At 54.4% G+C, this 25810-nt stretch overlaps 9 protein-coding genes across 9 annotated transcripts; 5 read left to right on the forward strand and 4 right to left on the reverse strand.

The window, feature by feature from the left end:
- Window positions 1-207: 207 nt before the first annotated feature.
- On the reverse strand, window positions 208-5138 carry SETTUDRAFT_178278 (uncharacterized protein; the record flags this gene model as incomplete). Its single annotated transcript, XM_008022735.1, has 2 exons — window positions 208-1970; window positions 2021-5138. The coding sequence occupies 2 exons, from the start codon at window positions 5136-5138 to the stop codon at window positions 208-210; spliced, it is 4881 nt and encodes a 1626-aa protein (XP_008020926.1).
- A 2609-nt stretch (window positions 5139-7747) lies between these two features.
- SETTUDRAFT_170668 (uncharacterized protein) lies at window positions 7748-10720 on the forward strand (the record flags this gene model as incomplete). Its single annotated transcript, XM_008022736.1, has 3 exons — window positions 7748-7984; window positions 8035-8130; window positions 8196-10720. 3 exons carry the CDS (start codon window positions 7748-7750, stop codon window positions 10635-10637), a joined length of 2775 nt encoding a protein of 924 aa, XP_008020927.1. The 3' UTR covers window positions 10638-10720.
- Window positions 10721-10777: 57 nt separating this feature from the next.
- SETTUDRAFT_30414 (uncharacterized protein) lies at window positions 10778-11194 on the reverse strand (the record flags this gene model as incomplete). Its single annotated transcript, XM_008022035.1, has 1 exon — window positions 10778-11194. One exon carries the CDS (start codon window positions 11192-11194, stop codon window positions 10778-10780), a length of 417 nt encoding a protein of 138 aa, XP_008020226.1.
- A 443-nt stretch (window positions 11195-11637) lies between these two features.
- On the reverse strand, window positions 11638-12796 carry SETTUDRAFT_114007 (uncharacterized protein; the record flags this gene model as incomplete). Its single annotated transcript, XM_008022737.1, has 2 exons — window positions 11638-12518; window positions 12577-12796. 2 exons carry the CDS (start codon window positions 12794-12796, stop codon window positions 11743-11745), a joined length of 996 nt encoding a protein of 331 aa, XP_008020928.1. The 3' UTR covers window positions 11638-11742.
- A 230-nt stretch (window positions 12797-13026) lies between these two features.
- Window positions 13027-14779, forward strand: SETTUDRAFT_162480 (uncharacterized protein). The gene is made up of 4 exons (XM_008022738.1): window positions 13027-13258; window positions 13335-13519; window positions 13584-13645; window positions 13716-14779. Exons 1-4 carry the CDS (start codon window positions 13116-13118, stop codon window positions 14712-14714), a joined length of 1389 nt encoding a protein of 462 aa, XP_008020929.1. The 5' UTR covers window positions 13027-13115; the 3' UTR covers window positions 14715-14779.
- A 456-nt stretch (window positions 14780-15235) lies between these two features.
- Window positions 15236-18310, reverse strand: SETTUDRAFT_133841 (uncharacterized protein; the record flags this gene model as incomplete). Its single annotated transcript, XM_008022739.1, has 2 exons — window positions 15236-15531; window positions 15625-18310. The coding sequence occupies 2 exons, from the start codon at window positions 18308-18310 to the stop codon at window positions 15236-15238; spliced, it is 2982 nt and encodes a 993-aa protein (XP_008020930.1).
- A 794-nt stretch (window positions 18311-19104) lies between these two features.
- On the forward strand, window positions 19105-22599 carry SETTUDRAFT_152944 (uncharacterized protein; the record flags this gene model as incomplete). The annotated part of the gene is made up of 2 exons (XM_008022740.1): window positions 19105-19776; window positions 19810-22599. The coding sequence occupies 2 exons, from the start codon at window positions 19105-19107 to the stop codon at window positions 22597-22599; spliced, it is 3462 nt and encodes a 1153-aa protein (XP_008020931.1).
- A 575-nt stretch (window positions 22600-23174) lies between these two features.
- On the forward strand, window positions 23175-23579 carry SETTUDRAFT_18584 (uncharacterized protein; the record flags this gene model as incomplete). The annotated part of the gene is made up of 1 exon (XM_008021914.1): window positions 23175-23579. The coding sequence occupies one exon, from the start codon at window positions 23175-23177 to the stop codon at window positions 23577-23579; it is 405 nt and encodes a 134-aa protein (XP_008020105.1).
- A 164-nt stretch (window positions 23580-23743) lies between these two features.
- SETTUDRAFT_152945 (uncharacterized protein) lies at window positions 23744-25760 on the forward strand (the record flags this gene model as incomplete). The annotated part of the gene is made up of 3 exons (XM_008022741.1): window positions 23744-24701; window positions 24748-25243; window positions 25298-25760. 3 exons carry the CDS (start codon window positions 23744-23746, stop codon window positions 25758-25760), a joined length of 1917 nt encoding a protein of 638 aa, XP_008020932.1.
- Window positions 25761-25810: the final 50 nt, after the last annotated feature.

Genomic DNA, 25810 nt, shown 5'->3' on the forward strand with positions numbered 1-25810 from the left:
AAACGTCATATCATGTGTCATGTGTTTGTACTCAGTTGTTAGTTATTCGTTGGAGTGCTATATGAAAACACGGCATTGAACTGATGCCACTGAGAATGGAGAGAGAGAGGTGGTTGTCAAGATTGATATATATGTGCAACAATTTTACATGCATGCGTGTATGTATATACAAGAAAAAGAAGGAAGAAAAGATCATCTCTGCGTTGCTCAAGACTGCGAAGTTGTAACTTGGCCTGGGGGTGCGGGTCCCGAGGTACCGTCTCTTGAGGGACCTTGGGGGCGTCCTCCTCTGGCGCCACCACGACCACCGCGGCCCATTCTTCCTCGACCGCCGCCTCGGCTGGCGCTGTCACGGCCGGTTGAGCGGCTGCCGCCTTCTTGTTTTCCTGGAGTCTCCTGTTTTGTAGGTGCCTTGGACTGTGCATTGTCGTTGGCAGGACCAGCCTTTACATCCTTGTTGTCCTGGCCCTTGGCCTTGGATCCCTTTGCATTCCTTCCTTTGCCTCGACCCTGGCCAGCAGCCTTGGCATATCGGTCTATCAGTCGCTTCGTCTGCTCTTCTTCTTCAATCACCCGCCTACTCTCCTGGTCCCACCACTGCTGGAATTCCTGCTCCTGCTGAATCTCTTGGAGACTGCGCTTGGCGGCTGCGTCACGTATCGACGCCTTTTCTGCCTCTTGCATCGACAAGATTTCCATCATGCTGAGGTGTTGACTAGGTGAAGTCGGAGAATGCTGGGGCAAGGGGATATGGCGCACAGATCGAGGCGTCGGAATTGGATCCGTTGAAACCGACATTCCTCGCTCAGAAGCGGCAGGACGGGCCTTCAAAGGGGAGGTAGCACCCTTGTCCTTTTGCTTTGATTCTACGCCTTTGTTCGCGACAGTCTGGCGCATGGTGAGTTGAGGCGTACTAGAGTTACGTGAAGGCTGCGGCGAAGGCTTTGGCGAAGGTTTGGATGGCGAATGTGTCGTTGGAGGCATAGCAGGGCTATTGCTTGGTTTTCGGTGTGCAGTCGCCTGCCATGGCGAAACGGCCGGTGGGACGGGCTGTGGCTTCTCAATCGGTGTGCCGAGTTGGTGGGCTTGTTGGAGACGCTTGCGTTCTTTCTGGGAAAGTTTGGTGTGCACAGCCTTTGCAACCTGTTCTTTCTCTCCCCGAGCGAAGCCGAGCGATAGGTTAGAAGGCGTGGATGACGAGTCTTGGGCCATGATATCCTTGAGGTCAAGCTTGGGGCCTGCCAGTGGTGCAGAGCCCCAAGGCTGGTTTGATGGCCTTGCCTCCTTGATGGCTGGGGGAGGCAATGGACTGACAGATTTGAGGGGTATGTCTGCGTCTGTCACGAATGTCTGTAGAGATGGACGAGGCTTCTGAGCCGAGCCCCAGGGCGTTTCAACGGAACCAATGGGCGTCTCATCAGGTCCAGTGAAGCGTGGGGGCTTGATTTTCTTGGGTACGTCAAGGTCTTCTTCCTCCCCATCTGACATTTCAAACATCAGGTCTTGGGCAGAAGATTTGCCTTTGAGTGCCGGAGCAAGGGCAGGACTCTTTACTTCCTTGGACACGCGCCTCCGGTTGCGTTGGCGGACGGGTGAGGCTGCTAGTTCTTCCAGACTCTGCGCTCTGAAAGAGCTCGACAAGTTGTCGCTTTCTGCATACTTGTTCGACAAGACTATAGCGTCAATCTTGGCCCGCTTTCCTCGCTCAATCTTTTCAGCAAGCTCAGGGTAACGATCGAACAAAAGTGTCTCAGCTCGCCCACTGCGTGCAAATGGCAGGTAGGCAAGCTGGTTGTCGTGGGCGACCTGGTTGAGTTCTAGGAGCAAGTCTTCGTCCAGTTCATCCAGGGAGCCGTTTTGCATCACCGCTTCTAAGCTGAGACACACATATTCTAGAGCCGCATCTTTGAACTCTGCTACCGAGCTCGGTGCGACTGCCGTAAGAAGCGAACAAACGTTGCGCGCATTGACTGCGACTTGGTCAGCGGCCATGTACAATAACAACCAGGTGTCGACATACCATAACGACCAATCAGTCTCTGGCAAATCTGCGAGAGACGGTCCAACATTAACTCATTAGCAACAGACATGACATCCATGACGTGATCCAAAAGTTCGTCAAGTGCTAGCAAGTCGTTCAAATCCTCGCTCGTTACGTTGGCAAAAATCTCTTCCCCGGCGTCGGTATACAAGTGGCGCACTATGAGCTCGAAGAGACGTGTTTCGACGTGCGTAAGGTCAATATGAATAAGCGGCGAATCTTCAGTCTGTCTTCCCGCAAGCCACTGGCCCCCAGCGCGTCCTCTGAACAGGCCCTCGAAGAAGGGACAGCGCTGACAGATGACGTCCGAGTGCAACAACATTTCGCCATCTGCAAGATCGACAATAACGTTGCCACTTTCGAAGAAGGACTGATCTTTGATGGCCAACTCCATATCCATATGTAGAGACTTTCGCGGGTTGACCATCTGTCGTACGGCCGGTTCAAGCTGCCGCATGTCGAGGCGCAGAGCGACTTTCATCAACTCAGTCCGCACAGCGCGATATCTGTGCGCCATTGTAGGGTAGTGCCGAGTAACGTTCCAAAAATCAACCAACGAATCAGTATAGGCATAGAGGACCAAATTAAAAATAGTGAGAAAGTCGAGTCCTTGGAATATGAGAACAACTTTTCGACCTTCGTGCTTTATAGTTAGAAATTCTGAAATGACATGTTCGGAATCTTTCACCCGAAAGTCAAGCATAGCATCCCGCAGAGTACGGCTGCGCCCAGCCAAGATAAACTCATGGACGGGAATGCGGACATCGGATAGGGTGGATCCAACTTCCATGTCGTAGGACCGGTCCGATGATGCCAACGAGCGTTGCACAATTTCAGTCACGTCGGTCTCTAAATCTTTCGACTTGAGAACCCGCTTGCGAAGACCTTGTGCATCTGTGGCTCTAGTCCAAAACCTCGGTGTAGGTTCCTCGTCATCCGAAGTCTCTTCGTAATTGGTCAGCTCGTGGAAAGCTAGCAAAGGAGCAAAATGCTCCCATAGACCAGCCTCGTCAACGCCGATCTGCGTGCGAGTAACATCGCAATCCTTCCGTATGGCGGCATAGGCTCCAAAGGCAGAGGCACGGACTGCAACAACACGGGTCAGTCCCGAGACCCGCTGGAATTTGTAATCCTTTGGTTTGTTCTCTACAGCAGCAGTGACGGCAGCATTTTTGATGGTTGCCCTCTTCGTGCGTCTCCAAACCGTGCCAGCTTCAGTCGTCAGTATGATGGATCCATCCTGGTCGACATCGACATCCCTTGCTGCCATGTGACTCTTCTTAGACGACCAGATGCGGAAAGGGGCAGAGAGTGCTCCTCGAATTTGCTTGGGGTTTGTAGTGGAGGTGCTAGTGTCTTGCGAGCCCTCTGAGCGTCGGCTGACAGCGACGGTAAACACTTCGCCAGAAGTCGACAGCGCACATATAGTGTCGCCACCAGACGTGATCTTGTTGATTCTGTTTGGTGCAGTGTCGTACTTTGTTGTCAACCAGCTCTCTTTGAGGAAGCTGCTTGTGAATCCATCCAAAGGAAAGCTGATCTTGGCATAGCCATAATTTGCAAAGACCCAAACTTCGCGACTTTCCAGGAGACATATGGTAGCGCCGTCAATGGCTGAGACAGAGTGGATGGGACTGGAGAAGAGTGCAGCGGCAATCTTTCGAGGAATGACCTGCATTTCTAGCGACCGGGCGTCAGAGTCGACGATGCCTAGCTGGCCTTCGTTCTTGCCAAATGTATACAATGAAGTTGCTGTATGAACGACCGAGTGTATGCGCGACGCAGCGATGCCTGTGACGATCTCGCGCTTGAGCGGGCCAAAAATCTGCCGAGGTATGGTCGAGATGGGGTCGTCATCTTTCATGGTGGGCTTGGGCAGCGTATACCCGAGTTGCCCGTAGGCATTGTTTCCCCATGAAAAGACCTCGCCCTCTTCTGTAATAGCCAGTGTGTGGTTCTGCCCCAGAGCGACCGCAGCAACGTGCTTTTGCCCCAACCCGCCGGTTTCGATACATGTAAACTGATATCTCGTAGTTTCGTTGCCCGTACCCAGTCGACCGCCAGGTCCATGGCCACACACGTACAAATTCGAGACTGGATCAGTTGTCACGACGGCCGTGTGCAGTTTGGACATTCGAACGTCTTGGATGATTAATGGAGTGTTGCGAATGTGGGTCGGTAAATCAACAGTACTGCGCGGTTGGGAGCCCGAGTCGTGCATGGGCATGCCCATGGCCGCAAAATGCTGGTTTTGGCGATCGCAATGCTCCTTGTAGAAGCGCTGCAGCAGGTGGTCTGGCCTACGCAGAGTGACGCGCTCGGGAAATTGACGGTCATCCTCGTCTCCAAAGCCAAGAGTCACATTCTTGTTACTGCCAAAGGTATAGACTTCGTCGCCATCAAGCGAAACAGGCGGGGCAATCAGCCTCTTGCGCACCTCGCCGTCGACGTCGCCAGAATCTCCATGGGCAATGTCATCGTCTGAATCCGAATCTACCAGCGGCGACTCTTCTGGGCGCAAAGTCCGATCCTTGATGGTCATGGAGAAGAGATCCAGAGGGCCATACCCTTCCTTGTCTTTGATCTTGACGAGGCCCCGCGCATGCTGGTGACTGAATCCACTAGAGCCCTGGCCTAGGATGTCCTGGGCGTCGCGGTTCAGGATAAGACGTGCAATGGCGATGTTGCCAAAATAGAAAGCTCTGTGTAGGGCCGTCCAGCCATTTTCAGCGTCTTGAATGTACAGGTCCGTCCAGGGGTGCTCGAGCAGGGCTTGTGCAAAGTCGACGGCGCTCTCAGCCACGGACGAGGCGGCATGGTGCAGTATCGTCATTCCTGCCGCATCACGACTGTTGATGTCAAACCGGGTCAAGTTGGCGGGTGCAGCGGTGCCCATTTTGCGAGCCTTTGCGCTGGCAATGGGCGAAGCATTGTAGCTACCCGGGCTACCATTTACTGGTGCGGGAGAGGTGCCTGGCTGCCAGGTGGTGAAGCTCTTGTGTGTAGCGGGGCGGTTTGTATGCGCGGGGGTTGCAAGAACATGCCGAAAGTTGTCGACATCATCTTGGAGGTAGTATTTCCAGAGGTAGCCGCTCATGTGCCGATAGACGAAGAGAGCAATCCGAAGCTTTTACGAGTAGCACCTGGCCTCAACCTCGCCGGGTCGAAGCGTGTTTAAAGGTGCTTGCTGTAAAGCTGAGGATGACTCCAAGGAAAGGGGTGCCGGGCGCAACGGGCGGGCAGACTGCGTGACCAAGTGTACGTATGCGGGTGTTTTCGGGGGGGGGGGGTGGATGCGTAGTCGGGATGTAGACGGGGTTGACGGGGTTGACGGGGGCGCGCAGAGGGAAGGGGCAACGGTGGCAATTGGGCGCAGGGAGACTGGTGATGTCTGGCGGGCTGGGTGGACGGTGGGTGGGTGGTGGTGAAGAGCAGCAAAAGGGAGAGCTGAGGCGTGGCGGGTGGGCGAGCTGGAGACGAAGACGGAGCGCGTGGCGGGTGGCGGGGTGCGAATTGGTTGTGGGAGGTGCAGTGACTACGGTGCGAGGGAGGGTTATCGATGACGAAACTATCACTGCCGAGGCGATGGAGGGGGTCGTCGCGGGCGGGGCCGGATGGATGAGTCAGAGTGAGGCAGAGTGAGGGCGAGTGAGTGCAAGCTTGGGGCGAGGATGCGAGCAAGGGAGTCGAGTTAGTTATAGCAGCAGGCGGCGAGGGAGCTTGCAAAGGGCATTGCGGGCGCCGTGGTGGTTGCGGCACGCCCACGGAGGTTGTGGCGAGCTGGCCAATGGGAGGCGGCCTCTCCTCCACAAGCCGCACTCGCACGCCGACATTGATGGGACATGGCGGGAATGGACAGGAATGGGCAGACGCGGCGAGGGGCATTCGGGTCCGCAGACGCTCGCGTACATGTTGACGAGGCTGGAGAAGCGCAGCTCGTGCGTGGACGTATGGGGGCCATGAGCGAGTACAGCTGGGTCTGTGTCTATATACCTAGTGTGCATAGTGTGCACAGCGAGGCGGTCAAGTACTAGCTGGGAACAAAGGGCGAGGACAGGGGAGCTAGAAGCGATGGCAGCGTGAACCTGTGCAGGGCCGGGCAGCAGTGGCAGCAGGGTCTCGCGGGGCCAAAAGATGCATACATAGATGCATACAAAGATAGATACTACATGAGCAGTACTGCATGTGCTGGAAAAGGACGGCCCATGGTTCCTTGCATGCACACGAGCCTGCTGGGTGCACCGCCAAGCAGCGTCACGACAGCGACACGGCAGCGGCGTCGCACCGGCAACGGGCGTGGAGACGGCGGCGACGCGCTCTGCTTGATTATGTCAGTGGGCAGGGTTGCTTGTTGAGGCTGAGGCTGAGGCCGACGCCGACGCCGACGCAGAGGTATGACGGCACATGGCGTGCTGCCGTGCGAGTGCGAGTGCGAGCAGCATCATCAGGGCAGCAGATGACGCAGCGACAGGCCATGTGCGGGTGTTGACGAAAGCCATGATGCATGCTGCTAGATAACGAATAGCTGCACAGTCGGCCGCCGATAGGCCACGATCGGCTGCATCCCGATTTGGCCATGGTCGTGGTCGTGATCATGGTGGTGGTGGTGGTGCATCATCACCCATCCTCGATGCACCACCCACACTGCTGCACCCACTCTAAGCACTGCACATGTACAGACTGCCTGCTCTACCCCAGACTGGCGCCAGCACAGAAACAAAAAGAAAAAAACACGCGCGATTCCTGTGCTGGCGGGCGGCTGGCTGCATGGTATGTATGGCCCTCGCGCGACCTGCTAATAGTTGCTGCTGCTGCTGCATCGGCTATCTGGCCCACCTCATGTCCCCGGCATGCCTGCACCCACCCACACCCGCACCCACGCCTGTCTGGAGCTTACCCTAGCTCTCCATAGCTCTCTTCCCGCTGCCCATGTGCATCGACTATGTAATAGTAGCTGCTATCTATCTCTCCTCGTGCTCGTCATTGCTCCCTCCGCCGCGTGACTGACCGGCCGCCGACTGCTCTGGCGGACTGACTGCACTGACTGACCTGACTGACCACACCACCAGCCTGACTCATTCCCTCACCACCTCGCTCTCTTTCTCCTCGGCCTGGCTACACAGTACACTCGCCGCGCCTCGCCTCGCCTCATCCCCCCGTCGCCGTCGCCCGCCGCCGTCGCCATCCTCATCAGCCAGCTGCCTGCCACGCACACTGCGCGGCTGGATCCACTTGTGCCTGGTTGGGGAGCCTGCGCCAAACCCTGTCTGTCGCCTGTCGCCTGTCTGCACATCGCGACGCTGCTCGCCAGGCCTCGCCTTAACTCCGCATCTTCTTCGCCAGAGGCCGCCTCCCAACATCCCCCCCCCCTCAACCCCCTCGACCGCGCACCATGGCTGCTGCCTGAGTCTGCCTTGTCGCCCGCCTCCACACGCCCATCCCCCGCGTGCTCCAGTCTCCTGAGAGCCTGTCCCGACCCGCCGCCAGCCTGACTCCGCCTGCGCTCGTGATGGCTACGCGCATCCATCCTCGCCTGTTTCCGCCGCAACGATAACCGTCCTACCCTGCCTTCACACGCTGCCGCCAGCCTCGCCCTCGCTCCTCCTTCTCTCTCTTCCCTCTCACTCCCATATTTCCACACGCATACACACACACACACACATACACGCCCATCTGCACCGGCACGAGGCCGCCGCCGCCGCCGCCATGCATCCCTACGTGCGCCCGCCGCACAGGACAGCCTCGCCCGCCAACAGCCTCCAGACCAACCCCACGCGAACCAACAACCAGCGGCACAATACCCACGATATGCCCCCCTACTCGACAACCCCGCCCTACATCGACCGCGCCGCCGACGAGTCCGAGGGCGAGATGATGTCGCGAGGCGAGCAGCCCGCCCACTCGGACCAGAAGCACTACCACAAGGTCAACCAGGTCATCCAGGTACCCACCCCCACCTCAACAGCACCCTGGGTACATGCTGACACGCCCAGAACTTCTTCACAAAGGCCGCCCTCGCCGTCATATCCTCCCGCGTCGTGCTGCCCCCGGGATACAACAAGGACGGCAAGCTGAAGCAGAACAAATGGGTACGTCGTGCCCGAGCCCCAACACCACCACCACCCAGCCCATGTACTAACATGTCCGCCTCCAGTTCAACGTCGTCCTGCCCGACAGCGACGTGCTCCAACGACAGCTTGGCGACTGGAAAGTCATGGACGCCATGGCCGGCCAGCATCCATCCCTCTGCATCGACATCTACCTCGACATACAAGCCCTCAGCAATACTCAGTCGCTTGCCATTCAGGACGAAGATGGGAAGAAGTGGGATGTCGCTGCCGCCCTCAACTCGGCCGATGCTGCTTCGGGACTGCCGAGTCGTGCTGCGAAGCCCACCCAGGTAGTGCTGGAGCGCTGGAGAGTGCATGTAGGAGACAAGAGCTCGGTCCAGCCCTCAGAACTCAACGATCCGCTTCCCAATGTCTATAAAAAGGCCGTTGTCACATTCCGCTCGCTCTTTGCATCCCTCCGCTTCATGCCAGCATTTAGGTACAACAAGCTCCTTGCCAAGCAGCCTGCTACTGCTCCCTCACTGAAGCTCAACTATCGCATTTCCAATGGAGACTTCAAGAGCCCTCATGTCGACACCCTGCGTCTGCCGCTCTACCCTGGCCAAAACCCGGATGAGATTACAGAGGTACAGAACATCGACCCCACCAACTCGCCCGTCGGTCCCTTGTGCGTGACGGTGGAATATCGCGCCAACTGCGAATTTACCGTGGAAAACTCCGAGTCGCTGCTGAGCTCTCAGTTTATGGGCTTGGACGATACCTACTTTGAGCAAAAGGGCCGCCAGATGCCTGGCTCGCTTCCCGTGGACAAGATGAATGCCCAAGAAAGCCCAGAGGTCGGGCAAGCCTACGGCAGTCTCTCGACATTTCACCAAGTCGGCCCACCCACCGGCACCAGCCCCATCTCAGCCCTCCGCGCCGCGCGAGATATGCCCTCGTCGTCACCAACAGAGTCGCCTCCGCAAAAACTGCCACCAAATCACCGCGTTGCCCAAGGCTCAAAATCCTCTCTACGCTCTACCGCCACAGACACGCCTCTGCACCAGCGACGAACCTCGGTTTCATTCCAGCCATTCAAAGCAGGTTCGCTCTCGTCTTCGCCTGCACTCGGAAGCGCACTCCCTGCCTCTCCAACCAGCTCGTTGGGAAGGCCAGGTAGCGCACTGAGTCGAAATGTTACCCCTAGCCCGCTTCATCAACCACGCAACCGCACCTCCCTCAACGCTCTACCACAAGCGGCCCTCCGAGCACCCTCATTACCCAATGACACTGTCGTTACTTCGTCTGCGTCCAGCTCACCCAAACCCGCACCGATAAGCCGCTATAGCAGCAGTTTTGGTCACCGGAGGAGCAAGTTCTCCACCGGAGGGGGCAGCAAAATGGAAGACGACAATCTCAGCAGCGGAAAGGCCAGTCTATCATCTTCGGTACAACGCGGCTCCGATACGCTGAATGAGGGCGCTGGCGGCAGCTCGGGAGAGGTCAAGACGGACGACGAGAACATCTCCGACTTTCTCAAACTTCTCGAGTCGAAAAAGGACTTGAAGAGCTTCACGCGCAGCGACAATGCCGCCAAGACAGCCACGATGCACAAGACGACGGCCCAATTATCAAAGTACCAGCGGATGAGAGAGTCGCACACAGGGCTTGCAGAGTCGGTGTCTTCGTCAACTATGCTCCACCGCTCATCATCGTCTTCAAGCCGCCATCTATCCAGCGTGCCTGCAATGATTGCCGGTACCTCTGTATCAACAGCGTCCTCGCCTGGCAAGCCCATCTCTCCACACACCCCACACACGCCAGCCATCCCATCTCGCCTCAGTGCAAACAGCATTATTGAATACGATCAGCCCACGCGGAGTCGGAGTCGTCCTGGTCGAAGGACACGTGACCACGATCCAATCAATGTCGAGGAGCAGAGCGAGAGCGAAGACCAAAACGGCAACGGTATTGCCATTCCCACCTCGCCACGCCCCTGGCATTATACGCGCAGGTCTAGCTCTGTAGCTCAACAAGGCCGCACCTTGCCTGATGATGAACCTGACGTGTTTGGTGTGCGCTCGGCCAGTCTTCCATCGGAAGAAGTCGACCGGGCCAACGACCTCCATCGCCTCACCAGCGCTGGTCTCACATCTAGCGGGTTGTTTGCCCAAACAGAGATGTTGGCCAACAATCGCAACAACCAAAATGCGGAGCCGGATTTTCGCGAGGACTTGCCTCGGCCAGCGTCTACATCCAATATTGCTGCAAAGCGTGATGACGCGGCAGGGCCACGAGAGCGAGGTTTCTTTTCACACAGCTCTTCCACCAGTCTGAGCACGGGTGGAACCAGCTCAACCGAGCGTCAGACTCGCTACAACTTTAATAGTCGCGCCGCGACACACCTGGACGACGATGAGCCCTTGCTCTTCCAGATGAGCGAGATTGGCGCCGGTGGATCCCGACGCAGTCTCGAGGAAGCAAGAGGCAGAGTCAGCAGCACCACAGCAGGCAGCGCAGGCAAGCGTGCCTCTTATTTTCGCTAAAAAAATCTAACAAAACAAAAACAAAGCAAAACCACATCCAACAATGACAACAAAGAAGCCAAAATGCTCGACGCAGATGCGCCCACCCCCACGTTTAACTTTTTTTCTTTTCTTATTTCGACACTTTCTTGACTATATTACTATGACATGTTGCTTGTTATTTTCGGCGTTGGTTGGCCCCCTGGAGTTGCCATGTCATTTACGCCATGTTGCTGCTTGTTTGTTTGTTTGTTTGCTTGTTCTTTTTTTTTTTCAAAGTCCTGGAGCGCAATCACATTTGCTTGTCCACGTACCTTGTAAAGTGTTTTTTTTTCTTCCTCTCTTCTCTCTCTCACTTTCTCAATTTCTCTTCCATCCTTTTTCTCTTCTTCTTCTTCTTCTTCTTTTTCTTCTTCTTCTTCTTCTTCCTCCTCCCCAGACTGAGTAACATTACATGGTGCTAGTTTTTTTTGTTTTCGCTTTCGCGTTGTAGTGGTGCTGGTGCCCTGGATAGGGAACACTACTACCACCACCACCATCTTATCAGCGTGTTCTTTTTTTTTCTTTTCTATTTTCATTGTGCTAATTTGCGCATAGTTGGGAAGAGAATCACCGCTGAGTTTGTTCGTTCTCTTAAATATATGGGATAGCGAGGAGGTGGGTTGAAGGATCTGATTCTCCTCCTTCTCCTTCTTTTTTCTTCCTTTTTTCTCTTTTTTTTTCCGGCGATTCCTCTGCTTCTCTGTAGACCACAAATAGGCTTTGATGCACGGGCGTGTCTTTGTGTGTGCGAGGCGGGGGGGAGAATGGAGTTTGGGCGGATCCCGGGGTTTTTTTTATTGGGTATTTGGGGACATGAGCAGAAATAGGTTATGCTATTAAGCTATTTTAGCTGGCTGAGACACCGAGCTTCCCAAATTAGGTTGTTTTTTATTGCCGCATAATGAATGAACATGTCGTTACTCCACTCATGTTACTCGTCTATGGATATGATACTGTATGCTGTTGTGTGTGTGTGTGTTTTTCTTCTTCTTTTGGTGAGGATGCGAGAGAGATGAAATGATGATGCATACATACTAGTACAATTCTCACCTGCCCCCTGCCCTCCCCTTACTTGCAAGAGGCTCTACGCTGTCTTGCTGCTGATAGGCTTGACGCCCTTGTGTATAGCCGCAATGCCGTTCGTCAAGTCCTCGTAGCCCTTGCCCGGCACCAGGAAGCCCGCATCGCGAATCATACCGCTGAACTCTTCCTGGCTGGGGAACCGTGCAATGCTCTCCACCAGATACTGATAGCTATCTCTATCCCCCGCGACCAGCTGGCCAATAAGCGGGATCGCACCGAAGCTCCACCGCTGGTACACGGCATCAAACAGCGGATTCTGGACTTTGCTAAACTCCAGACAGGCAAAGACGCCGCCGGGCTTCAGCACGCGGAATGCCTCGCGCAGCGCCACATCCTTGTGTGTGAAATTGCGGATCCCAAATGCGACCGTGTACAGATCGACGCTGTTGCTCGGAATCATATCCAGTTTCTCGGCGTTGGCCTCGAGGAAGTCGAGGCGCGGCGAGCGTGCATACGGCGTTTGCAGCGACCGCTTTTTGCCCTCGGCTAGCATGTCCGGGTTGATGTCTGCGACGGTGACGCGGGTAAGGGCGTCGTGGTTCACGTGCGAGGCGTGGTCCAGCATGCGGAAGGCGATGTCGCCGGTGCCGCCGGCGATGTCGAGGATATTCATACCGCCGGCGTTGTCGTTATTGTGCGAACCCGCAGATGCAAGCGGGTTCCGCCCCGGATTCAGGTTCCGCACAAAATGGTCTTTCCAGAGCCGGTGGATGCCCAGCGACATGAAATCGTTCATTGAGTCGTACGACGAGGCGACTGACGAGAAAACGGCGCCGACTATGTGGCTGGTTGGCATTGTAGTTCGTGCGGGAGAGAGGAAGATGTCTCGACGTACCTCGTTGTTCCTTGAGCGCCTCTGCAATCGTTTCAAAGCCAAAGTGCGTTGTGGACGGTGCATCTTGCGGTGATTTTGGTGGCGGCGGCGGTGGTGGCGCCGCCCGCTGTTGTTGTGCGTGGCGGACGGAGCACGAGAAACAGCGGTAGGGCTCTCTTTTCACGCTGCGCGTGCTCTGCGCGAGCAATTGGCGCCCAATTCCGTGTCGCGAGGCCTGCATGCTGGGCAATTAGAGACTGGGGGAGGGGAGTGGAATAGCAAGGTTGGAACGAACAGAAAGCGCCTGGCTTGGCGGGCTCACACTTTCTCGATGCGCCATGACAGCGCGCGCATGGCGGGGCGCGCAGCGCTATTCTGACCAAGGACTAGCGCCCGCTGCGATTGATGGTCCCGCCAGGGCCAAGTGCGTGCCGCGGCAACGCTTCTCGTCCCACTTACGCCGACGCTTGCCGCCCGGACGTACCCCAGACGACTTGATATACGGACGTCGCTCCCCCGCCCGCGACCCGAAACGATGTAAGAGACGCGACTCAAACACCATGTCTTTCCGCTACACCGCGCGCAGACTGCAGTTGCAGAGGCTGCTGAGCAGCCCGCCGCCGCGCCTCAATGCCGCCAACAGAGCAGCCAGCGCGGCGACGCCGGCTCGTCGGGGCGTGGCTTCTACGCCTACGGCTGAGCGGTAAGTAATCATGCTTCCTTTCTGTTTGATATCACAATGCAAGATTGGGTGCGCTGACAACGACCAAAATGGCCAGAGTACTGTTTCCCGGCGCGCTCAACAGCGAGTTCACCAATACCATGGAGTTTATGCATCCGTCTCGCGCAAAGGCCATCTCGACGTACCGCGTCATGGACCAGTATGGAGAGATCATTGACAAGGAGATTGGTGTCGATACGACGGATGAAGAGGCGTTGGAGCTGTATAAGAATATGGTTACGCGTTAGTGGGACTTGGGCTTCTTCTGTTTCTTGGTGTGCCGGCTGGCTAACAAGTAGGCTGACAGTGACCATAATGGATCTTCTCATGTTTGAGGCACAGCGGCAGGGACGGTTGTCATTTTACATGGTAATTCTTCTTCTTTTCTCAGGCATTTGGTGTGGCCGAGAGAACATGAAAGGCTGATTGCGCGCTCAAGGTCTCCGCGGGCGAAGAAGGCATCGCGATTGGATCGGCCAGCGCCTTGTCTCCTGCCGACGTTATTTTCTGTCAGTACCGCGAGTCTGGTGTTTATCTCCAACGCGGCTTCACGCTGTCGTCGTTTATGAACCAGCTCTTCGCCAATGCCAAAGACAATGGTCTGGGCCGAAACATGCCTGTGCATTACGGCAGCAAAGAGCTCAACATCCACACGATTAGCTCCACGCTTGCGACTCAGATCCCGCATGCAGCTGGCGCGGCATACGCCTTGAAGATGCAAAACATACAAAACCCCGATGCTGAGCCCCGGGTTGCAGTGTGCTACTTTGGCGAGGGCGCCGCCAGCGAAGGCGATTTCCACGCTGCCCTCAACATTGCTGCAACCCGTCAGGTCCCTTGTATCTTCATCTGCCGTAACAATGGCTACGCTATTTCCACGCCGACTTCAGACCAATACCGCGGTGACGGCATCGCATCGCGCGGTGCGGGCTATGGCATTGCTACTCTCCGTGTAGACGGCAACGACATCTTTGCCGTGCGTCGCGCCACAGCTGAAGCCCGCCGCCTAGCCCTCCAAGACGGCGGCCAGCCCGTCCTGATCGAAATGATGGCCTACCGCGTTGGCCACCACAGCACCTCTGACGACTCCTTCGCGTACCGCCAGCGCGTCGAAGTCGAAGACTGGAAGCGCCGCGACAACCCCATCACACGGCTTCGCAAATGGCTCGAGAGCCGCCAACTCTGGGACGAAGACAAGGAAAAAGAAATACGCAGCACAACGCGAAAAGACGTGCTCAAAGCCTTTGAAGACGCCGAAAAGGAAAAGAAACCAAATCTCCGCCATGTCTTTGACGGCGTCTGGGAAAACCTCACACAAGAGCAGAAATCGCATATCGAGGAACTCAAGGATATCCTGCAGAGATATCCAAAGGAGTATTCGCTTGAAGGGTTCGAGGGCGGGATGAAGGGGCTGGATGAGCTGTTGGAGAAGAAGTAGGCTGTCTTTATTTCTAGAAAAATGGTTTTTTTCTAAGTAGACTATAAGCCCCCGATGAATATATATGATTGAATGAAAGAAAGGAAAGAAGAGACTAGAATACAAGCGTCAAGACACCACTTGCTGCTACCATTCTTGAATCTGGTTATCCCAACTCGACGGCTGTGATCTAATTACCCCTCGCTCTACCATTTTTTTCATCGCAATCTCGTCCAAAGCCAGCTTCTATCTATCACGTAGCACGAACCCGAATCCGCGGTAGCTACTTTGTCACGTACTACATCACACGGCAGCACCGCACCACCCATCTAGGTACCCAGGCACCAAAAGAAAAACGGAACCAATCAATCACACACATAACTCTGCAGTTGTGTAAGATATCACACCCGCCCGCATCACATACCCGCATGCAACCGGGACACAAGCTCACCAACACCCATGCGATAAACGATTTTCTTACTATGTATTTAACCAACATGTGTGATTTAGATACTCAAAAAACTACTAATACGGATGATGTCTCATGTAGCATCGATCAGCCACTCCGGGTCTGCGTCCTCGTCTTCCGGGTCCTCGAGCATGAGCGATCCGGTTTCTGAGGGTGATGAAGAAGCAGCAGCAGGAGGAGGAGGAGGAGGGGGGAAAGGAGGTTCTGACTGTGAAGGTGGTGGATGCGGAAGTGGTGAGCGCATAGCAATATGCTGTGTGACGTTCGAGTCGGGCCCGGGGTCCTCGGCGCGCGTCGCATTTTGCTGAGATTCGGCGGGCGGGTGGTTTGGAGGGGACTCGTCGGGTACGCGGGAGGCGGTGGAGGCTTCTGCAGAGTCGTTGGTTGGCGTGGGTATCGGGTTGACGGCTTCGGTCGTAGCGGGAGGCTCGGGCTCGTGTGTAGGATCAGTGCGGATCAAACGACCGCTTTCGTCGTCATCTTCGGATGAGTACATCTGTGCGAAGCTGTTTCTTCGCCGCGGCCGGAGCTGCTGAGAATCCAGGAGTGAACTCTCGAAACTTTGATGTCTGTTTAGAGGTGCGGGTGCTGTGTTTTCTTCTTCTTCGGGGATAAAGCCGCCAGCGTGACTGTCGTCGAATTCGGTGTCCTCTGGTAGAAAGCCGCCGTCACCATAACTTGGCTGTGATGGAGGATGGCGGCCGCCAGGAGGCTCGGCAACTTCGGCTTCCTCAGGAAAAAATCCTCCGGCCATTTCCTGAGCTGCCAGCTCCCGATCCTGTTTGCTGATCTCGTCTTGCACGTCGATTACTGGGCCCTTTTCACCGTCGATCTCGATGGCGTTGACCCGCTGTGCAATACGGAGGCCAAGGAAAAATCGCCTCCAGAGTCGTAGTGATTCTGTCTGCCGTGCTATGGCCTCTGTTTCTTCTTGTCGATACTCCATTGCCTCAATGACTGCTTGCACAGCATCGGCATACTCTTGCGCAACTACAACACCCTGCACAATTGCCGTACCATGACGGCCCTTGAACGAGAATCCAGTGACCGCATCCGCAAAGTCAACACCAACTATGCGTGCTGCCTTAGACGCAAGCTTATGCCGGATGTGTGTGCCTCCTGCTGGACACATGGACGGGACGTACAAGTCAAGATTACCGTAGACATTGCGTGGAACGCGGCCTCGAACGACAGGAGGAGGAACATATATCTCGGTTTGAAACTCTGCAAAGAGGCCCGCTCCGACCTCGTCTGCTTCGTCTTCGGCATCCATCTCTGCACCAATAGAGCTCCTTCGCCCTTTTTTGGGCTTTGCACGTTTAAGCGGTTGCTCGCCAAACTTCACGTCTCTCCCCATGCGATACCACTTGTCTGCAGTCCTGACAACGTGCACATTCGTACGACGATAAATAGGCTCCATCTTGGGGTTCATGGCAGTGGCGCAGTTCACCTTGCCAACTTGATTGGGAGGGTGAATCACCTCGTTGTGCTTGAGATGCCGCTCAAGTACGTAGATGGGATGCCCCTTGAAGTCCTGGACATTCCTTGGTATGCCTTCCGATGCCTCTTTACGCGCCAGAGTAGCATCCTCCACCTGATCTCTGTCGAGCGGAGATGCACGCTCAAAAAACTGCATGGTGCGTCGCCACCACTTCTCTCCCCCAGGGGTACCCTCGACACGATATTTACGCGTCTTAGCATTGTACGCCTTCGCGTACCGCCGTGTGACGTCTTTGGCGGTGTAATCTTCCTCGAATGCTATTGCATAACACAGACTATTCTGCGTAAAGTTGAGTGGTGGCTCCAATTTCTCGGGTGAGTTGACAGTGAATGTAGAATGTGTATCAATCGGTACCCACTTTTGGTATGCAGGGTTGAAAGTCTCGACCCAGTATACAGGATACGGTGAGTGATAGGCTTTTTGTTTCTTAGGCGCAACACCAGTATGGTTCAAGACAGCATGCCGCTCACCCATGACACGCTCCAATCTCGATAACCTCTTGCCTCGCGGTCCCTGTGACTTTGGTTTCGTGGGACTTGGCTCCGCTGGCTTGTTGTATGGGTCGATGACAATTGTATTCTTCTCAGCACTCGTTTTTTGCGGTGTTGCGCGCTCAGCCGCAGATGCAAAGGGCAGAGGCTGCAAGGAACAGACAAGGCGAGTTTCTATGCCAATGGCACGGAGAAGCGCACAAAACAATTGTGTCCCAACATCCTGGGACCCTTGTAAAGTATGAGTTGCAGTGCGAAATTCGTCCTTATCCATGGGATCGTCGAGATCGTCAAAGTCCGAGAAGGGTCGGACGGCGGCCTCGACTTCAGCCCATCGGGGCTTGTACATGCCTTGTGCTGTAATCTTGAAACGCTTCGACCACAGCATTTTTAGCTCATTCATGCCGTCAATAAAATGTTTTGAGGCTGAATACTGCGTGAGGTCGGGGTTTGGTACGAGGTTGGACAAGGTCTTGACGGGAACAATTTTGCGCAGAGTGCTTTGAACTCTTCTGTCGTTGCACCAAGCATTTCTGCGGTGGACATGGTAAAGCAGACAGAGTACATGCATCTTGTGAATATCCAGACGGCGTTTTTTATCAACAGATGTTATTGCTCGCCGTCGCGCGGTCCTCTTTCTGCCAGCATCCTCTGTATTTTTGGTTCCGATGGCAATCGAGATATCCCCAATCTGGGGCGCAGTGTCTCGGTCCTCGCCAGCATCGTCGGTATCGTCGCCATCGCCCAGCGCATCCTCCCACTCCAGATCGCTGTCTTCCGACTCGTCTGAGTCTATGATGGTCTGTCGCACCCGTGCGTCGGTGGTCGATTGGGTTGTAGCCTTGGGTTGCGACTCCGTGTGCGACGGCGCTGGCGAGGCCGGCTCCGAGGTGTGGCCAGTTGACTCTGGTTTCTGGACGCGCTTGAGCTGAGCGACAGGGCTTGCGCTGGCAGTTGCGGGCGCCGTCTTCCTCTTCTTTGGCGGCCGACCCTCTTCGTCGACGCTAGCAGCCTTTGATGCCTGCTCCTCGCGCAGCATATCCTGGAACACGGCGGGCACCTCATCGTCGTCCTGCGCCCTCTTTGACCTGCGCGCCGACCTCCTTGGGATAGCTGGCTCAGCCGCCTTATGCAATCTCGACCGAGTGCCTGCCATATCTGCCGTCACCTGCTGGGCTGGCGCAATACGCGGGGGTTGATGAATCGTGGCGCACGAGGTCGATGATTATGAGGATCGCAGCCGATTACCATGGCGAGCGTCAGCTTGGCAATGAATAAAATCAGGCTTCCGCTCACGTGAGAGCTGCATCGCTGCAGTGAGGCGCTGTTGTGTGTGGACGATGGGGAATGACGGTGATGACGCAACACGCATGGAAGCGCGCTATCACGTGACTCTCGCCTGAACTCCATGCCGTGCTCCATCTCACTCGCACACCATCACCCTCACCCATAACTTCGTTGCCGAGACTCTGTTGAGTTCTACCAGTTTAAATTATCTCTCATGCTAGTAGCGGCAGAAAGCCCGGCTGCGGGACACCATGACCCGATACTGACAAGGCTGCTGCTATCCGTACCACAGGTGCTGACCACTCCCAGTGAACATGTAATTCTATCAGTAGCACCCGTGTACTATGCACAAAACAGCACCTCTTGGGTGCCAGTGTCCCTGTTGGTCGCCGTACAGCAAACAATCTGTGTGCCAACGAGATGAGTGCCATCCATAATGCCATCGATCGGCAGTGGCGCCCCAGCTGCACCAAATCTCGCCTTCTTGAATGTTGGAACATCGTGACTGCCGCTCTCAATCCTTGCTGCTACTGCCGCATGTCGGTAACAAAACAAGCCCCAGTGGTATACAGACCTTGACTTTGCACGCCTTCCCTCCTCTTTACACGCAAAATCCGTATCACCATCATCTTCTATCACTACCGCAACATTCAGTTACTCGTCATGAGAATTCATAGACTTTCTCCTGACGACATCACCCATGGTTCCCATCCCCCAGGTCACGCTTTCAGTAATGACCGAAATGCGTCGGAGCACACGTCAACCGGATACGCAGAGTCGCGTCCTGCGATGACTCCATCTTCTCGGGCCGAAGAATCCCTATTTCAGCCTGGTCATCAACTCCCTTCTGCTTCCCGCATACCGGTAATCAACGACGCCCTTCACAATACACCGCCAGCTGATGGAGCATCTCGCGAGACGGTACATCCGACGGTGACAGGAAGAGTGCCTGTAGCACGAGAAGAGCCTTTGGAAATATCCAATGTAGAGCACCAGCAAACTGCACAGTTGGGTGATCATTCCCAGTCATCAGATGCAGCTCCAGGAGTAAACTCCGAACAGATCGAGTCAGAACCCGCGCATCCATGGGGAAATTGTCCATATCCGCACGTTCAGAGCGCGCAAGAAGCTACTGCCTCACTCTCACAACCCGAACTACAACTGAAGGGGCCAAACCGCCATCGGCCATTCGGGGCGCTCTCAGGTTGCTGCTCAACTAGTCGCCCGGAGACACCACCACCAGCAGTGCAACCCCCCAACAAGACTAACAAAACCCTGCATACTCACTCTCTCCTGCCTGGTATTTGCTGCTTAGAGTCGCATTATTCAAGCGAGGTCTGCTCACTAAAGGATTTAGGTAGTTCAGAGACGCGCGACGGCAATGATGACATCGAAAATGGCCCTCCCAATTTCGAGCGTGTTGTCCTTCGGATCGACGGTCTCAAATGTGGATGCTGCGAAGGCGGACTTTCACGGGCCCTTGATCGCATTACTGCCGTCAAGAACCACCAAGTGAACGTTATTTTGGCTCGCGTCGAGTTTGACTTGGATACTAACCGCCTCTCTGTTGGCGATGTCATCAAACTGCTGACTACAAGAACCGGATACAAGTTTGAGGAGCAAGTCGCCTCCGACGGGCAGATACTAGAGCTCATCGTCACCGATCCTCGACTCCTGGTGCATGCTGGCCAGCCAAAGGGTGTTATCCGTATTGAAGCACCAGTGAGGGTATCCTGGCGTCCTCTAGGCCGACTCGGCCGACTTTGCAAAAGAGTATCGAACAAATCAACGAGGCCAGAGACGGATGCAGTCGTTTGCGGAGACAGCGCCAGCGACCCTGCCACAGACAGCAAACATGGATACACTAGTATTCGAATACCTCCAGTGAGGTTATACTATGATCCGAATCAGATCGGCGCCCGAACTGTGTTTGAACATTATCGAAAATACGACCCGGACTTGTGTCTGGCGCCCCCAGCAACCGACCCCAGTATCGATCTTGGAGCTAAGCAAATAAAACGAGCCTTACTCTGGTTTCTTCCTACTTTAGCCCTGACTATACCCGTACTTGTATTCGCTTGGACGCCACTAGCTCATACTCAGGATACCTACATGCACATCTCACTGGCTCTTGCCTCACTAGTGCAACTAATCGCCTTCAGAGAATTCGTCCCGGGCGCATGGAGATCACTTTATCACTCCCGAGTCTTCGAGATGGACTTTTTGATTGCCTTTAGCACTACCATGGCGTACACTTTCAGTGTGGTGTCATATGTGTTTCAGGTTTATGGCACGCCTTTGGAAACCGGGTCTTTCTTCGAGACATCGACTTTGTTGGTGACATTGATCCTGCTGGGCCGCGTCATCAATGAGTTTGCGCGCTACCGAGCTGCAAAGTCTGTGTCTTTCAGGTCACTCCAGGTTGAAGAGGCTCGTTTGGTGCTACCATCTTCAATTGACACGTGGGCCAACGTGAAGACGACCAAGATTGACTCTCGCCTATTACAGTACGGCGACTTCTTTACTGTTCCGCCTCATACCAGAATTGTTACGGATGGAATTGTCGTGTACGGGGGCTCTAACGTCGATGAATCAATGATCACTGGTGAATTCCAACCAAAGGCAAAAGGCATATGGTCTGAAGTCTTTGCCGGCACCAACAACCAGGATGGTTCGCTCGTCGTCAGCCTGAGCAAGTTACCTCATGAGAACTCTATTCATCAAATTGCAACCATGGTCGAGGATGCTGAGTTAACAAAGCCGAAAGTCCAAGCCCTTGCTGACTGGGTCGCTGGGTGGTTTGTGCCTGTCATAGCCGTCATCGGTACTGCGGTTTTTCTCACCTGGATGCTTGTGGACAGATACCAAAATCACCATATGTGGAAAAGTGCGGTCCTCACAGCAACCACATACGCCATAGCTACTCTTATCGTATCTTGCCCGTGTGCAATTGGTCTAGCCGTGCCTATGGTCGTTATCATTGCAAGCGGCGTGGCGGCGCGTTATGGGATCATCCTCAGAGACCCTCAAATGCTAGAGGTAGCCCGCAAAGTTACAGATGTGGTTTTCGACAAGACCGGAACAATCACTTCTGGCAGACTGGACGTCGTGAGTGTTCCGCGATACCGTAGTATGGACAGAGCTCGGACCAAGGGCCTATTGCTGGGCCTATTGAAAGACATTCAACACCCTGTTGCTGCCGGAATCACGAAATATCTCACACAAGACAGAATCGCCAACAAAGACTTCGAACCTCTAGAGGTCAACAATATTGTCAGCTTTCCTGGAGAAGGAGTCCAAGGCGTCTGCGCGCAAACGGGCGATATAGTCCGCGCTGGAAATGCCGAATGGTTGAAGATTAACGTAATTGGGCGTGAATCCAACACCAGGTGCTATTTTACCGTCAAGGGTGAGCTTCAAGCTAGCTTTGAGCTTAAGGATCGGCCCCGTCCTGGAGCTGAGATGGTCATTGAAAAGCTACACACTCGCGGCATCCGCGTACACATGATCAGCGGCGACACCGAAGGTGCAGTGACTGATGTTGCTAGCTCGCTTCACATTCAGAAGGAGAAGACCAAATCACGCTGCAAACCCGAAGGCAAATGTACATACGTCAAAGATCTGCAGAAGCCGGGCAAAGTTGTCATGTTTGTTGGCGACGGCGTCAACGACTCGGTTGCGCTCAAGCAGGCGGATATTGGCGTACATGTCAGTCAAGGATCGGATGTTGCGAAAAGCGCAGCCGATGTCGTTCTCATGACCACCCGTCTACATGACATCTTAATCCTGCTCGACATTTCCGGTACTGCATACCGGCGCATTATTGCCAACTTCAGCTGGTCGTGCTTGTACAACGTTGGTGCAATTTTGCTTGCAGCTGGTGCATTCGTCGAGGCAGGGAACCAGATTAGAATTGCGCCGCAATGGGCTGGGTTGGGCGAGCTCGTCAGTGTGTTGCCAGTCGTCTTGATTGCATTTCAGATGCGATGGCGCGACTACGGCAGCACGTACAGATTCATCGAGAACGACTACCAAAAGGTTGAGGCGCCGAAACGCGAGCGCGTACTCCGAATTAGGGGAAGCTCTTCAACCGACAGCGCAGAATGTTGTGAGATTTCCTCGTCTAGACTGGCTAAGATTGATGCTGTGACGAGGTAGAGCTCCAGGTATTGATGGGGAGGACGACAGAATTTGTTTTCGTGCTTCAAAGTGATCGTTTGTTCTGGGTTTCAATTGCGTAGAAGCGTTGCAGTATTAATCAAGTTTTTAATCATGGTTCCTAACGTAAGGCAGATGGTCTCATAACGTGTGCAGTATCGAAACTGTCTTCAATCCACATGAATGGTGTTTTTGCAAATACGGCTAGTCCGCAACAGGCAAGATTCGGGCATCTGTAAGTAAGTACTTTCTGAACATTGACAAGCGCTGAGCAATCACCCCACAAACTTATCCGCATCGTGTTCCAACACCAAGTACAAATGGTACCAGCAGCTTTTGCATCGATTACAAGAATTGCGCACTAATTTCATTGTTGCAGGATCAATTGAACCCCATTGCTTGCGAAAACTGCAGAGCAAAGAAGTGCAGATGCGATCGGATAACGTCAATACATTCCATCTTAGCTCAAACGTTCAATAGCTAACCATCTCAGTCCATCATGCTCACAGTGTCAGGCAATATCTGCAGTATGCCATTATCAGCAAGGCGGCAAACGAGGGATTCCTGCAGCTTATATGAAAGCCCTTGAGGGGCGACTCGCAGCAACCGAAGCTGCGCTTTCAGCCGCACTGACGGCTCTTCGGAACCAAACGGCGCAAGACTCGTTAGACCCTTACCTGTCAACCGCCATTTCGAATCCGCCCTTGTCACAGCGCTCAAAAGCCGAGAAACTGGAAGAATGGAAGCGCCTGCCATTGCAGACGGGTGACCAGTTGATGGCGTGGCTTCGTGTGCAAAACGGTGAAGACATGGCATCACCTCGAACAGATGGCCGCAGATCAATCTCGGAACCCCAAACCTATGCTGCAGTCTCGCCAAAAACAGTCATGGGGCTGTTAGAGACATGCGAAGAGCCAAAGGTCCCAAATGCTTGGGAATATTCTGCGGGATTTGGGCGATGGACAAAAAACTACTTCTGATTGTCTGCATCCACTCTGAGCTTTCCAGCTAGATGTTGTCTGACTCAGTCTGTTCGCAACATTTCCCTATTTCGAGTCATGCGGACAAAGCGGGGTTTCTTGTTCCGCAATCTCCGTGTCACCAAACAGCTTCCTTCTCAGGTACCTTTCGTGCATCTGCTACCATGGAGCATGGGTCTAGCGGGCACTCTTCGTTTGAAACACCCGCCGAGTATGGGCGGCCTGCGAAGCGTCGGCAAATCTCAGCACAGCCGGCGCGTGAAGTCGGACTGATGCGAAGCCCCACGGATAGGTTTACAGGGTTTGTGGGCAGTGCCAGCGGCATCTTCTTCATCCGATCAGTCTATGGCGCCATTGGCCATTCTCAGCCACTACATTCTGTAGTGGGCGAAACACCCGGTAGCGATATTGTGCCTGGTGAAGACGACCATCTGCCCTTGGTGAAGCCCGACTCATCCGGACGATTATGGAAAGAAGGCGAAGTCTATCTCGACTCGCCATCCGCCATATCCTTCCAAGAACTGGTTGCCTTGTCGGGCAGTTATTTCGCAAATTGGCACCCCTTTTATCCTTTCCTACACGCTCCGACTGTCCTCGAGTACTTTGATGAGTTCGCCCGCAATGGTTTTCCAGAACATGAGCACCTCGAAGATCTCCGCAAAGTAATAATTCGAGCAATCATTTCCACGTCTCTTGCAGATCACCGACAAGCAGGTGGACATGGTGATATGCGATATCCTGCCGGTCTTGTATTCCAATCCTACGATTCGGCTGTAGACAGTCTTCGAGGTGTATTGTCCCGTCCTACGACGATACTTGCGCTGCAGGCCTCGCTCAGTGTGCAGCTTTTCTTGATTTCCATGCTTCGTTTGAATGCAGCGTCTCGTCTGGGCGGGCTCATGACGCGCATGGCCGTGCAGCTAGGCCTTCATCGGTGTCCAGCTCGCTTTACATCTTTTTCCTCGAGTGATAGAGAGCTTCGACAACGCGTCTTCTGGTCAATCTACGCCCTGGACCGCTTCCTCAGCCAATCCATGGGCCTCCCGCTAAGCCTCCATGACAACGATGTCGATGTGTGCTTTCCACACACTGAACAGCATTTACCGACTGGGCTGGAACATGGTACGTTTGAGGATCGCAAATTGGACATTTCTCTGACAGTGTAAAGGCAGTAAGATCTATCTGTTGCATCTCTTGGCTCAGCAAGCCAGGCTTCGTGGCGAGATTATTGAGCTTCGTAACAAATCTATACACCATGTCCAGAATGACCCCGACCAAGCAATAGCCATCACAGCAAAGCTCAGCCAGTGGTGGAACGATGTACATGACTACATTGACCCAGGTGGCCCATATAGAGCATCCCCCTACGCTACCACTGTCCTGACTTTGCTCAGGCACGAATCTATCATCTCTTTCTATCGTCCTATTCTGGCAGCTTCACGAAAAGATGCAGCCTACGACGTGGCCTTGCAGCAATGCATTAGCTCTGCACGTAGCATCATCTCAGACCTACACAGTGCGATAAGCATTCATGCAAGCCTCAAAACATCATCTGGGCCCTTGGCGTTGCTTTGGCCTTCTTGCACATGGGCTGTATGGATTAGCACATTTATCATGTTCTACGCGGCAAACGGCAAGCATATCGCTCATGACGTTGTTGAACAGTAATCGATCTAGGCCAGTTCTCGGGTACTTGTCTGCTAACTTGTTAACACCAGATTAGCGACCAAAAGCCTGGAAATACTTCAGCATCTCTCTCGACGTGGGAGCGCATGGCCAGAAGCAAGCTCGGCCGCTATACGCGACTTACGAGCCCGCATGGCTCACCGATCAAACCATGATGCCAGCAACGACAACACCACAATCACCAATGACGCGTTCACCACAGATAGCGTTGTTCAACCATCTTCTGTGCCACCGGATACGCTGCATTCCGAGGACACTTGTTGCCGAGACCCGGATCCTTCGGAAGATGTACCCGGCGTTAATTTCGAGATCATGCGCGATGTGGGAAAGGACGGTGTTGAGTTGGGCCTCGACATCAGCTACTGGAATGCGCCTATGACAATGGGGGCTGCTGGTGATTTGATACAAGGACATGTAAACGGTCCTGATCCTTTTTCTGGATTCGATATACCGTTTTGGTTTGATCAAGAGCAACATTGGGATTTTGTGCAGTAGCAAAACAGTTTGCACAAGGAGATGAACGGTTATCGTCATGGCCGCCTCGG

Source organism: Exserohilum turcica (assembly GCF_000359705.1).
Source record: "Exserohilum turcica Et28A unplaced genomic scaffold SETTUscaffold_1, whole genome shotgun sequence".
In the NCBI taxonomy this organism is placed as follows: Eukaryota; Fungi; Ascomycota; class Dothideomycetes; order Pleosporales; family Pleosporaceae; genus Exserohilum; species Exserohilum turcicum.